Source organism: Juglans microcarpa x Juglans regia, chromosome 7D, assembly GCF_004785595.1.
Source record: "Juglans microcarpa x Juglans regia isolate MS1-56 chromosome 7D, Jm3101_v1.0, whole genome shotgun sequence".
In the NCBI taxonomy this organism is placed as follows: Eukaryota; Viridiplantae; Streptophyta; class Magnoliopsida; order Fagales; family Juglandaceae; genus Juglans; species Juglans microcarpa x Juglans regia.
The window spans coordinates 23,202,489-23,216,460 of record NC_054606.1 but is presented as its reverse complement, the minus strand read 5'-3'; the positions used below and the strand labels follow the sequence as shown (position 1 = coordinate 23,216,460).

General features: G+C 36.8%; 1 protein-coding gene across 21 annotated transcripts in view; it reads left to right on the top strand.

Annotated features, from left to right (window-relative positions):
* LOC121239847 overlaps positions 1-13,972 on the top strand; it is a 128,501-nt gene that overhangs the window by 67,642 nt on the left and 46,887 nt on the right. For 2 of the 21 annotated variants that reach the window (XR_005935391.1, XM_041137192.1), the window contains one exon: positions 1,624-1,752. The exons of 18 other annotated variants lie outside the window; for them this stretch is intronic. Coding sequence is in view for 2 of the 3 variants with exons in the window: in XM_041137192.1 (XP_040993126.1) it covers positions 1,624-1,654 (31 nt within the window). In the remaining variant the exon portion in view is untranslated. Of the gene's footprint in view, positions 1-1,376; positions 1,435-1,623; positions 1,753-13,972 lie in introns of those variants that run through there. One more of the 21 variants, XM_041137190.1, reaches the window with a different exon arrangement.

Sequence of the window (13,972 nt, the reverse complement as noted above, 5' to 3'; positions counted from 1 at the left end):
ATAAATTAAGCTGCCAAAACTAGCTAAATCATCATCCTATATAAACGTCAAGTCTAGTAATAATACTTAAGTTCCCTCATCAAGTTAAAGATCAATCGTCAGACTCTTCACTACCATCCTTATCATCAGGATTATTATTTGGCACACTATCAGGATTATTATTTGGGACACTATCGGGAAGATGCACATACGACTCTTGGTAAAAGCTATAACTACTAGGATCAAATTGAGATGGCAAACTCATCCACAGATCCTCTTGGTATTCACTCGGTTCATTTAGATAGTTAGACCCAAAGACAGTCTGATCTGTTGAATTATACGCCCAGTTGGACCATCCAATTGGTGGAACCATCGTGGCAGGAAGATCAAGAGGACTTGCATAATTGAAGTAGCCATTGAAAGTAGCCCCAGTATCGAGAGCATGAGCGTTACTGCATTGAGCCGCAGATTCTGGCTGCTGGAACCCATTTTGGAAGGTACTGGCCGTGGTGATCTGCATATTATCCCAGGCACCTATTACTGGTACTTCAACATCAGCAATGGGGGCAGCTTCGAGATTTCCACAATTCATCTTATCTATATGCTCATCATCCCCCCCATCATAATCATCTAGCAGAGAAGTTGAACCAACCATCGCAGGATCGTTATCTTCAATTTGAATTTTGATTGATTTAACAGGTTTTTTATAAATCCTGCATAAGACCCAGTCATCCAACTGCATGGTACAAGATTTAGTGCTGATGATGGTCAGTTTTTGAGAATAGAATTAAGAGCCTTAAAACGAACATATATATTAATTAGTAAAAGGTTGAAAACTACATACCCTCATGCCATTTGAGCCTCTTTCGCTACAGGGTGAATCCTCGACTCTAAATTCATGCATAATCCAGTGGGTCTTTTTACCCTTTGGAGCCTTTCCTATATAAAAAACCAATGCCTTCCTATACCCAACTACGGTTCCCTTGGATTTGATTTTCCTGTCAGCTCCGGTGGCTTTCCAATATCCATCACCAGCAGCTCGATTTGGCCGTCTTCCATTTCGATACTTTCGATCTCTTGGGGTGAAAATGTATAATTGATCTTCTTGATAATCCTTGTATTTTGCTTTTAATGGAAGAAATTCAAGTGTTACTTTCTAGTTCAACTTTTGATCTTTAATATGAAATAGTCTTAATTTAATGTCATGACTGTATGCACCACATGCAATATGCACTCACAAGCAAGATAATTAGTTCTACTTGATTAATTGCACATGATTCAGTCAAACAAAATGAAGCACTATCAAACACAATGAATTAAACAAGATTGAAGCTGAATATGAGTCAGAGTTAGCAAGTTGAGTACCATGAATATTTGTTTATAATTAGTTCTTCTAGTTTTGCTAAGTGCATTCGATATGGAAAGAAGAAGATGGTTGACATCAGAAAAATTAAGGTATCTGCACAATATCTACCATGATTCTCACATTCAGATTATAAATAATTAGCAAGAAACAAACTTTATATCATGCAAAGTTATTTTCAAACCTCCACTATCAATATAATAAAATCGGTACTACCTACCCGAAAGAAAATCTGGATTATATGCATATAGGTTAACCTCCACGATGTTGTTAATTGGCAGGGACTGGTTCCGTACTTTCTTCTCCAAGTAAAAGATGATGAGCTCTTCGTCTGTTGGGAGAAATCTGTACCCGGGAGGTTTGTTAAAAAATCCAGCTTGTTCCTTAATATTGCTGTCGCTGTTGAAATTATTTGACTCCATAGCACACGACTCTTCTCTGAAATACAATTAATTGCAGCAGACGTCCTCGATTTAAATAGAGTGGTGCTAGCGCCACTTCTACCGATTTTTTTGGAGTTTAGACTTATCAAATAGTGTAATTCTTCTTTTTAAATATTTTTGAAATCCATTTAAACATCTTATCCTTCGATTTGTATTGTTTTTCCCCTTTTTTTTTGGATACTTCCAGAATTTAGCGCCAATAGTGTAATTCTTCTTTTTAAATATTTGAATCAATAGTCCACTTCTACCGATTTTTTGGAGTTTAGACTTATCAAATAGTGGAATTCTTCTTTTTAAATACTTTTGAAATCCATTTAAACATCTTATCCTTCAGTTTGGATTGTTTTTCCCTTTTTTTTTTCTTAGATACTTCCAAGATTTATCGTAAGAATATAAGTGATCCGAGTCCCTCTCCCTAATTTTTTCTCCCTGCCCGAGTTCCACCTCCCCACGCCTCTTCAACTTGTTTCTCCCTTCAAGTTCCCTCCCAACAAACTCTGTCTATCCATGTCTTTCATGCTATCGGTTCTCTCTCTCAGAGTCTCTCCCGTTGCTTGCATCACCCACCGTAAACCAAAACAATACCACGTACAACGGCCCTTTGTTTTTCAACACAGTCACTGTAAACAACTACCCATCGACGCTCGACCCATGTTCGGCAACCCACGCACGTCCCCAGAACATCCTCTGTTTTCATAACCAAAAACAGAGCACCGGTTCTTCCCATTCACGGCAATCCCGCAAGCCTCCTAAGCCATCCAACTCCACAGAAAACACCGCCCAAGCCTCCACCCTACGGTTTCCACAGTTCAAGCACAGTAAGAACACTGTAGGCCGCTGCCGCTGCACACATTCTCTCTCTCTCTCTCTCTCTTTCGATATCACGTTTCTAACCACCTTTGAATATCTCAGCCGCTTGGCAACCGCTACTCGCTGGAAAAATATTCTCCATCATCGGACACCGACCACGAACCACCCCTCCCACCTCACGGTTGCATAGCCTAAGACGAAACACCCACCACGGTATTTTCCTCCCCTCTCACAGTGCTTTCTCCCTCTCTCCGTTCTCTCTCTCTCTCTCATCACTCTCTCTCTCACACAGAAGTCCCACCCCCGTTCAAACCAGTCGCGTCGCCGTCGAGATCCACCCAAACCGCCACCACACGTAGCCTCACGGTGAGGATCCGTGCACTGCTCCTCTCTTCTCAGTGAAGTCTGGTTCACAAAATGAAAATATTGTCTTTGGTAAAGGGAAGTGATATTACGTTTATGGCCTTATTTTACAATTGGATTTGGGCTGTTTTGTTTACGTACTAGAGTTTATATATATTTTTTTAAAGTGTGCTCAGTTTTTATTTTAAAATAGTTCAGAAACTTTATTTTTATAACAAATATTTAAGGGATTTAAATTATGTTGTTAATCATTAAATTTTATATTTTAATTTCAGAAGTAAACTGTAACAGTATAATTTTATTTTAAATACTTTAAATCTAATCTAGTTTATTTTTTTTTAAATGAAATTTCATTGTTTACTGTAATAGGCTTTTGATATAATTATATTAACTAGTATTAAATTTTTTATAATTAGATTTCAGTAGTAAAATATTTTAAGGTTCAAATTATTAGTCGAAGAGATTAAGAGGATATCGATTCACTTGGAGAGTGATGATATTTAAGGTTGCGAGAATCTTAAAAGTTTTAGGAAAAATTGTTTATTTTGGTATTTTTAAGCTTAAATATTAAAATACATGTTTACTTGGAGATTTACGTAAGTTACGTGTCTAATTTTATAGATGATGATTGATATTCGTTCGGTACTGTTATGGAAAAATTTAGAAAAATTAAAAGTTTAGGTAAGCGTGATTCCTATGTTAGACTTTGCATAAAAGAAAATTGAAGTATGGTTGATTTTATGAAAAATATGCACGTTATTGTTATAAAAAGAATTTTGAAATAACCTCTGTTATTTGTTCTGCATTACTCATGAAATATGTATAAAAGATAAAAGTATTTTTGTCATGACTGGTGTAGACATGAGCAAATTTATGTTATTTTGTTTCTGACAATGCAAAAAGAGCGAATATAAAATCTGAAAATTTGTGCATATTATGTGAAGATGCTCTAAATCGGTTTTGAATATGTGAAAATGATATGAAATTGTTCAGTACTTTGTTTTGATATGATGTGGTATCTGAAAACCTTTGGCATGACTTTCTGATTCTGTATCTGATTTTGTTTCTAGTTATGATCTGATAATTTTGATTCTGTTTTGCTCTGATATATGGCCCTATCACGGGTGATAATAGTGCCTTGTTGCAGGATATAATAGTGACTTCTAGCCCTGTCATGGGATATAATATTGACTTCTGGTCCCGCCACGGGATATAATAATAGTCTCTATTCTAAGTGCAATCGATTTGGTATCATGGTGATTTATGTTCTGTTTGGCTTTTCACATAATACACAATCCTACCACAGGGGTTAAATATGATCTCTGTTCTAATATGATATGATACGATACAATATGATAAGATAATGATGTTCAATCATGTTATGCCAAAGGATATTTTTAAATATGAACATTTGAAATCGTCGCTTTGATATTCTGATAACATGTTTTTAGATCTATATTCCTGAAACTAAATGTTTTGTTCTACATCCGGAATTCTGTGAAAAGACTAATGTTTACATACTAGTATATGTTTTCTGCTTATTGAATTGTTAATAACTCATCCCTTATCTCCACAATATTTTTCAGATGATTTGAATAATTCAGTTGAGGATCAAGATTATGAAGCATGAGTGAGATGATTTAAATATAGAAGGTTTATTTGAGTAGTGAAGAATTTTATTAAGTAATCTTGTTGTGTTCTGATGGCTTGGTATTTTGAGATGTTGATTATATTGAGATAGTTGATTTGAAACAATAGTTTTTCTATGGCATTGAGAATTTAGAGTCTATAAATATATATACTGTAATATATGATATTTAAGTGAAAGGTAGTCACCCTCGGACCTCATCTAGGACTGGGGAGTTACAGTACTTGTCCTAGTTGATTTGGTTCTTGGACAACGTGCTTGTGCGTTACGTACCACTTCTGGGTCTTGTGGGCACAGTTTCTTGGGCTTAAAACCTACAAGGAGTTAGAAACAAGTACGTTCCCTCTCTAGTTCTAAATTAATATACTTTTAAATTGTTGTATTTTGGAAGAAAGGGTTAATTATAAGATATAATATGATTTACCCTCTCTCTCCCTCTCTCACTCTCTCTCAAAAAGGCAAACTCTCTCTTCCATAAAAAGCCTCAAGATCTGATTTTCGCATAGGAGGAGGAGAAAGCCGAGTCTCATTCTCTCATTTTTCCATCTGACCACGTTGTCTATTAAGGTAGTTCACTCTTTTTAGTTTATTTTGTTTCCTTCAAGGTTAAAAAAGACAAATCTACGGTTTTTCGACAACTCTCGAAGGACATGCGTAGCATAAGAAGACTCTCAGACAACAAATCGTTCGGAGGATAGTGACGGTTTTTTTGAAAATCTCCGCGCGTGGTCCTCATGTGCCACCCCTTCCAGCAGCTTTTCTCACCACATGTGTCGGATCACTGGAATCGCCACCATAAGATCTTTCAGATATGACTTTTGTGGCTGAAAAGAGACAAAGCGTGTTGCCTTCATGTGTCGTCACAGATTTTAAAGTCTACTAGAGTTGATCCAAATTGTAATCCGTCATTTTTTGCATCTATCTTAGTACTTTCTTTATTGTTTTCCTTATTGTTTAGTAAAAATAAAAAAAGGAGTTCGTCTTTTGGACATTTTTTTTTTTAGAGGTTGAGTCCTCTCTTTCTATGAAGGGTGAGGCTGAATCCTTATTGTTGTCTTTTTGATGTTTATCTATAGAGAATATCAGTAATAGTGAAGAACAGACCAATCCCAAAAGAAAATAATGTACTGATGGAGCTCCAAAATGATTAATTGGTTTGTGAGATAATGGTTGATAAGGATGAAATAAAATTGTCCAAGAAATGAGTTTTAAGGATGAAATTTAAATTTCTTCCCAAAATATTGACGAAAGTCATATACCATTCCATTGATCAATAAGTTTTATTGATCAATAAAACGTTCGAACAAGATATTTATTGATAACAAATTTCTTCCTCAAAACATTTTTTGATGTTAAGGGAAATTGTAGGAAAACTCCCAAAAATAAATCATTTACGATGATTTTTGTCATCACGTCGTAGCCAGTATTGTCATCCCCACCCCCAAATAACTTTTTGCACGATTTTGCTCACCACAAAAAATTCAAAAAAGTTTCCAAAAAGTCTCACAACAATGGCAAATAATCGTGGGAAAAAAACTAGTTTTTCTGGTTATTTTTTGGTATCCGAAAAAAGGGTCTCTCTTTAGTTCATAATACTTTTAAACTTGTACCATTCCCCCCTCCCCCCTCCAAAAAAAAAAACTTTTTACTGCAATTTTTTGAAGTTGTTGCAGATAATTAGTTTTTGAAGTTCTTGCAAAAAGTCTGAATTTTAAAATTTTATATTTTCTAGTATTTATTTACTCAACTTTTAAAATTATTTAGACTTTAATGACTAAATTCATTTAGCCCAAGAATAGAAGACGTGTCTCAATAGGAATAAATATGTTGCTTTGCACCAAAGATACTCTCTTGCTTTAGAGATATGTATGCTATGAAGACCATAAGAATAATAGTAGTCTATTCAAAACAGTAAGTGTATTAGAAATAAATAATGTGCATTTCATGTGTGCTAGTGTGACAAAAAGAGATTAGTTTTGCCTTTTTATTTAACTTAATTATTATCATCTTTATTCTTAAATATTATATATTACATTACTGCTATCACTACCTACAAAACTATTTGGATAAGAACAAAAAGTAGTGATATATGTACTTATAATTTTACCTACAAGACTCATTTTGTTAATTTCTTTTAGGATTGAAATTTTGAATTTAAAATTTCCTAATTTTCAATATATCAATAATTCACATGTGGAGAAATAAATTTTTTGTAAGTTATTCTTAAATACATTTAGCTTCTTCTAAGAACAAAATCAACAATTTAGAAATGATAATGATAATTTGTGTACAAGTATGATAAACATCTATCCCTTGGTAGTCTTCCTTCAAGATAACAATCAATCCCTTACTTTAAGTGCACCAAGTCAAATTAATGAAGGTAATCATGATTATGATCACAATTCAACAAATCCAAATCAAAGACAATCTTCAGCAATGTTAATCAATCTTGCCTGTTGATTTTATCTATTTGTAAATGAGAAAAAATAATTTATAGAAAAATAAATAAATATACAATACTGCTACAAATTCAAACATTTAAAATTATTATTAAATAATTTTAAACTTCATAGAACTATAGTCTATATAGAGCATATTTTTATCGTGGTCATGACTCATCAATGATAGTGTTTCACATCAACTCAATAACCTCTAATAATTGAAGAGAATGGAATAGATGCAAGCATCTCAGCAACAAAAAAAAAAGGGTAGATTTGTTTTTGTGACGAAATAAAATTGTCCCTAAAAATGACTTTTAAGGATGAAATTTATCTTTCGTCACAAAATACTGACAAAAGTCATATACCATTCAATTGATCAATATAATGTTCAAAAAAAATATTTAGGGATGAAAAATTTGGTTGCCAATAAAATTTTTGACCTTCTAGGGAATTGTGGGCGGAATTGCAGAAAAGAACCCCTTTCGGCAATTTGTTCTCGTCACGGTTTTAGCTGTTGTTGATGGCCACCCTCCCCCCACCAATAACTATTTGCATCGATTTTTTGAAGTTATTGCAAATACTTGGTTTTTTTCTCGATTTTGCTCGCCACAAAATGTCATAAAAATGGCACCAAAAAGTCCCACAACAATGAAAAATAAACGAGGCAAAAACAACTAGTTTTTCCGGCATTTTCTTGGTAGCCCGAGAAAACGTTTGTAGCAATGTTGTCCCACTGAAATCAATATTTCTAGCGAGTTTAGTCACTAGAAATAAAAAGTTTCTCTCGCCTAAAATAATTTGTACGTTCTTTATCTAGTTTGAAAATAGTTCGTTCTCTTTGTAGTTCCTAATTAATATCCTTTTAAATTAGTCTATCTGGGAATTAATGGTTAATTATAAGATATAATATGATTTGATCTGTTTGCTTTAAATCCAAATTAATTGACCATATATGTATATATTATTATCTTTCAAATCTTATTTTATTTTTATCAGATTACATCATATGGGATTTTTGAAATTTCAATACAAGAAAAACTAATTTTTTCTGCTATTGATGTCGCCAGAAATTGTATGCGAAATTGTTGAAAAGAACCATTTCCTTAGATTTTTTTCTCATCATGGCATAGCCGCTATTGTTGCACCCCCACCCCCCCCCCCCCCCAAAAAAAAAAAAACTTTTTGCAACGAATTTTATGAAGTTGTCACAAATACTTAATTTTTTGGGCGATTTTTCTCACAACAAAAAGTGCCAAAAATGGCTGCCGAAAGGCCCACAACAATGAAAAATAATCGTGAAGAAAACAACTAGTTTTTCTTGAGAATTTTTGGTAGCCGAAAAAAAAACATTTGCAGCATAACATCACCAACAGAAAACAATATTTCCGGTGAGGTTAGTTATCAGAAGTAAAGATTTCCAGCAAGTTTTTCTGGCTCGAAATAATTTATACGTTCTCTATATAGTTTGAAAGTAATAAGTTGTCTCTCTAGTTCCAAATTAATATACCTTTAAATTAGTCTATTTGGGAAGAACGATTAATTATAAGATATAATATGATTTGATTTGTTTCCTTTAGTTCTGAAAGACATACACACACACACACACACACATATATATATATTTATTTACATACATACATATACAATCATGCAACATTTTTGAAATTAGAATAAAAGAAAAAATACATTTTCCCGCTGCTGAAGTCGCCAAATATTGTTGGCAAAATCGACGAAAAGAACCATTTCCAGCGATGTTTTCTTGTCACGGCGTTTCCATTGTTGTCCCCCCCCCCCCCTCCCCCAAAAAAAAAATCATGCGGCAATGTTTTTTTTCTTTTTTTTTTCAAGTTGATGCAAACGCTTGGCTTGTTCTGACAATTTTCCTAGAGACAAAAAGTGGCTACAAAAAGTCCCAAAAATAAACTTGAGAAATACAATTAGTTTTTCTGGCAATTTTTTGGTAATCGAAAAGAAACACTTGCGACTAGAAATCAATATTATTCCCGACGAGGTTTGTTGCCAGAAATACAGATTTCAGGCAAGCTTTTCTTACATGAAATAATTTCTACGTTCTCTATTTAGTTTGAAACTAGTTCATTTTCTCTCTAGAAAGGAAAAAAATCTCGTAATATGGTTAACCAGAAAATAGAAAATAATATACTTTTAAAATAGTCTGTCAGGAAAGAAATGGTTAATTATAAGATACAAAATGATTTGATATGTTTCCTTTAGTTCCAAATTAATTGACTATATATGTGTGTGTATGTGTGTGTGTGTGTGTGTGTGTGTGTGTGTGTGTGTATACATATTTATCATTCAAGTCTTATTTTCTTTTCATCGGATTATATCATGCGGGATTTTTAAAATTTTACTACAATAAAACCACCATTTCCAATGACTGGTAGCCAAAATTACTGAAAAGAATGATTTCCGGCGATTTCTTCTTATCACGGCATAGCCGCCGTTGTTTCCTAGCCCCTCTCCCAAATAACTTTTTGTCCCCATTTTTTGAGTTTTCGCAAATACTTGACTTTTTCTAGTAATTTTACTTGCCCCAAAAAGTCCAAAAAATGACTGCATAAAGTCCCACACACACATGGTTTGAAACATAATATTATTCTAATTATTCTAAGAAATCATAGCTTACTTTAGTTTAGTAACTACTACAAGCAAGATGAAACATTGGAAATAAACTTATAACATCAACATGAAGCTGATTAATTATCAACTATCAACTATCAAGTTCCTTACGATTTAACCCTCTACATGTTTCTCCCATGTGACATTAAGATATATATTAGTTTTGCTTGGAATTGTTAAAGTTGAACAAAAGAACAACTTACATATGACCAATTGTAGATTTAAGGAGAAAAATTAAGAGAAATTATCCTTGTCCTGATTGAATCATATGCACTTAGAAAACCACCATGAACCTGAAATAATTATAGTGTTTTTGGTTGACATAAGATTATTGACAATGAAATACATTCACTTTTTTTCTCCAAATGTCGAGCAACAAAAGTTTTAGAGAAATAATATTTGTAGTTATAGTGCACATGAATCGTCACGCGCGCTCCTTAATTTTGAAAATTAAAAGTAAGTAAATATTATATCTATATAAATAATAATAATTTTTTAATGATAGATCTTACTTTTTTAAAAACAGAAGTGTGTGACATTTGTACAAGTCCTGACAGGAAGACAAGATAATGAATGAATAATACTCATAAGACTGATAACCTGGATCACACTTATTCACAAATTGCAAAGTGTGATCCTCTCATTGGGGATTCACGAATTGCACCCCAAAGAGCCCAAGTGCTAAGTACTGAAATTTTTGATCTCAAGAACAAAGCCGTCCAAAAGAAATTTGTCAAAAGATGTAAAAGAAAAGACTAAGGGTCCAATTTATAAGAGTTACAAATTGAAAACTCTCAATAGGTCCCTTGGAATAAATAAATAAATAAATAAAAGAAAATAACATATTGGCATGGACCAAGTTGGTCGTGGCATGCATGAGCCCATGGTGGGCTAGGATGGTGCATGATGGTCTTCGGGTTGGTCCATGGCTTGCTGATAGTCATGGCATGGTGCCATGCATGGCCTGCTGATGGGCATGGCCTGGTGCCATGCAAGGCCTACTGATGGTGAGCCATGTGTGCGTGCTGCATGGCCCAGGCTGGTGGCTTGGGCCGTGGGCTGCAATGCATGGGCTGGAGCCATGCACTAGATGGCATGCCCCACAAGCCTAACCTGCAAAGCACGAGCTGGAGTCGTGCGTTGGATGGCATGCCTTCAAAGGCATGCCACTGACCTCGCTGGCGTGCGGGGTGGGGCACATGCAGGGGCGTGCGTAGGGGTCGCGCGGGCAAGGGCTTGCACATGGCTGTGCGTAGGGCTGAGCGTGGGTGCACGCACAAGGGCTTGCACATGGCTATGTACAGGGGCGCACGTAGGGCTGAGCGTGGGCGCACGCCCATGGGCTTGCGCAGGGCTAAGTGTGGGCGCGCACGCTGGGGCATGCATAGGGGCGAGCGCAGTGCCACGGGCAGTGTAGGGTTGTGCGCCTAGGCATGCACATGCCAGGCCACTCGCTGTGCATCGCGCAACTACTAACCTCGCTTGCCTGCATGTAGGGCGCCCCGTGCATGTCAACGCGTGGGCCAAGGCATGCATGCATGCTAGGCGCCCTGTGCGTGTCACGGCACAGGCCAAGGCATGCGTGTAGGCTGGCCATGGTGCTGCCCTTGCCTTCCAAGGGCAGTGTCGAGGCTTGTCTCGAGGCCACTTTTCCAGGGATTTTAACATTCCCTCTCCCTTCAAGCACATCCTTGTCCCAAATCCTTCATTCGGCCCCACTCAAGGCCAACATAGAAGATTCATCTTCCTCATGCACTAACCACAAAATTGAACTTCCTTCTTTTCTACTCAAAGCATCTGCCACGTTGTTCTCTTTGCCCTGTTGGTAGATGATGTTATATTCAAATCCAAGCAACTTCACTAAGAACTTTTGTTGCTCGGGTGTCACTATTTTTTGTTGAAGTAAATGCCTCAATGCTTGTTGATCCGTGACAATGGTAGACTTCCTTCCCAACAAATAAGGTCTCCACACCTTCACGGCATGCACAACCACAAGCATCTCTCTAGCATAAGTACTCCAAGCCTTTTTTATTGGTCCAAGTGCTTTGGAAATAACGGCTATTGGTCTTTTTTCTTGAACCAAAACAACCCTTATTCCCTCACCACTAGCATTGGTGTATACCTCAAAAGACTTCTCAAAGTTTGGCAATGCGAGCACGGGAGTGGTAGTCATAGCCCTCTTCAACTCATTAGAGGCCTCCCTTACCTCTTGGGTCCATGCAAAATTGTTCTTCTTCAACAAGGATGTAAGTGGCTTAGCAATGAGCCCATAATTCTTCACAAACTGCCTATAGTAGCCAATCAACCTTAAGAAGCCCCTCAATGCCGAAATGTCACTAGGTAATGGCCAATCAACCATGGCATCAACCTTTCTTTGATCCACTTTCACCCCCTCACCTGAGATGAAGTGACCAGGGTACTCAAGTTCCTTCTCCATAAAGACACATTTGAAAGCCTTAATGAAGAAGTGGTGCTCTTCCAAAATCGTTATCACAATTCTCAAATGGCTCTTGTGCTCTTCAATAGTCTTGGAATAGACTAAGATGTCATAAAAAAAACCAAGACAAACTTCCTCAAAATTGGCTTGAAAATTGTGTTCACGGCGGCTTGGAAAGTGGATGGAGCATTACACAATCCAAACGGCATCACAAGATACTCAAAGTGCCCGGAATGTGTTCTAAAAGCCGTATTGTGTATGTCTTCACTCTTCATTCTTATTTGATGGTAACCCGCCCTCAAATCTAACTTGAAAAAATTCTTGTACCATGGAGCTTATCGAGCATCTCATCTACGGTTGGGATAGGGAACATATCCTTCACCGTGGCCTCATTTAGAGCTCTATAATCGGTACAAATCTCCATGTCCCATCTTTCTTCCTCAATAGTAGCACGGGAGAAGAAAATGGACTAGTACTTGGCCTTATCAAGCCATTTTTCAACATGTCATCCACTTGCCTCTCTATCTCCCATTTTTGAAAATGGGCATAACGGTAAGGTGGAACTTTCATCGGTTTCTTCTCATCAACAAGCACAATCCGGTGATCAAAGAGTCTAGATGAGGGCAACGTAAAAGGCACCTCTAGAACTCCTCGATGGTCTTCTAAGACCTCTTTTACCTCCACGGGCTGCCCCTCCATTTCATCTTTGTTACCTTCTTTTTCACAATTTTCCACATTACACAAGTAGTTTCCATTGGCCACCCCAATGTCAAAACAATAGGCCCCTCCTTTGCACAACTTTTCAAACTGAAGGTCTCACAAGCTTTCACTTCCTTTGATGTCAAGGCTATCCACATTCTTTTCTTTGAGCCAAGTTTAAACTCCATAGTCATATTGTGGTAGTCATGAATGACTCTCTCAAGGCCCTTGAGCCAAGCATTGCCGATCACCACATCAAGACCCACTAGTGCCAACACATGAAGGTCGACCATTATCCTCACACCTTGCTCATTCATCTTCACTTCTTTGACAAGTGCTTCACATCTAAGCTTGTTCCTATTGGCGACCTTCACTTCAAACGGTTCAATGACACACGGCTTCAATCCAATCTTGGTCACAATATTAGTATTAATAAAATTATGCGTGGATCCACTATCCACCAAAAGAGTCGCTTCAAATGTTCTAACCCATGCCATCACTCTCATGGATGTGGGTCTAGGTACACCCGAGATGGCATTCAAGGATAGTTCGGCCTCCTTTAATGGCTCATTAGATTCAGTCTCCTCTTGTTTCGACTCTTCACTTGTTGTCTCAACATGGCCATCTTCTTCAACTTCACTTGTTTCATCTTCAAGTAACACATAGGCTTGCCCGGCTCTACACTTGTGCTCTTTGCTCCACTCGTCACCACATTTGAAGCAAAGCCCTTTCTTGATTCTCTCTTGCACCTATTCTCTAGATAACTTTTTCACTTTATATGGCTTTGATTTTGATGCACTACCTTCTACCTCATTGCCTTTCCGAGGGACTTTGGTTTGCAATGGTTCGGAAAATTTTCTCCCCATGTCCTTGGAATGACGTTTCTCAATGTGAGTGTTCTCCTCCAATATCTTGACCATCCTCATCACTTCTTGCAATCTTGTGGGTTGTTTCAACTTTATCTCATTGGCAAGCCAAGTTTCAACCCATCCACAAATGTGCCAATTAATGCCTCTTCGGACCAACCCCTCACCAGGGTTTGGAGTTGCCAAAATTCATCAATAAAATGGTGTCCTTTTCCCTCTTGTTTCAACTTGGCCAATTACCCATGATGGTTGACAGTTAGTGAAGGCCCAAATTGCATCAAGA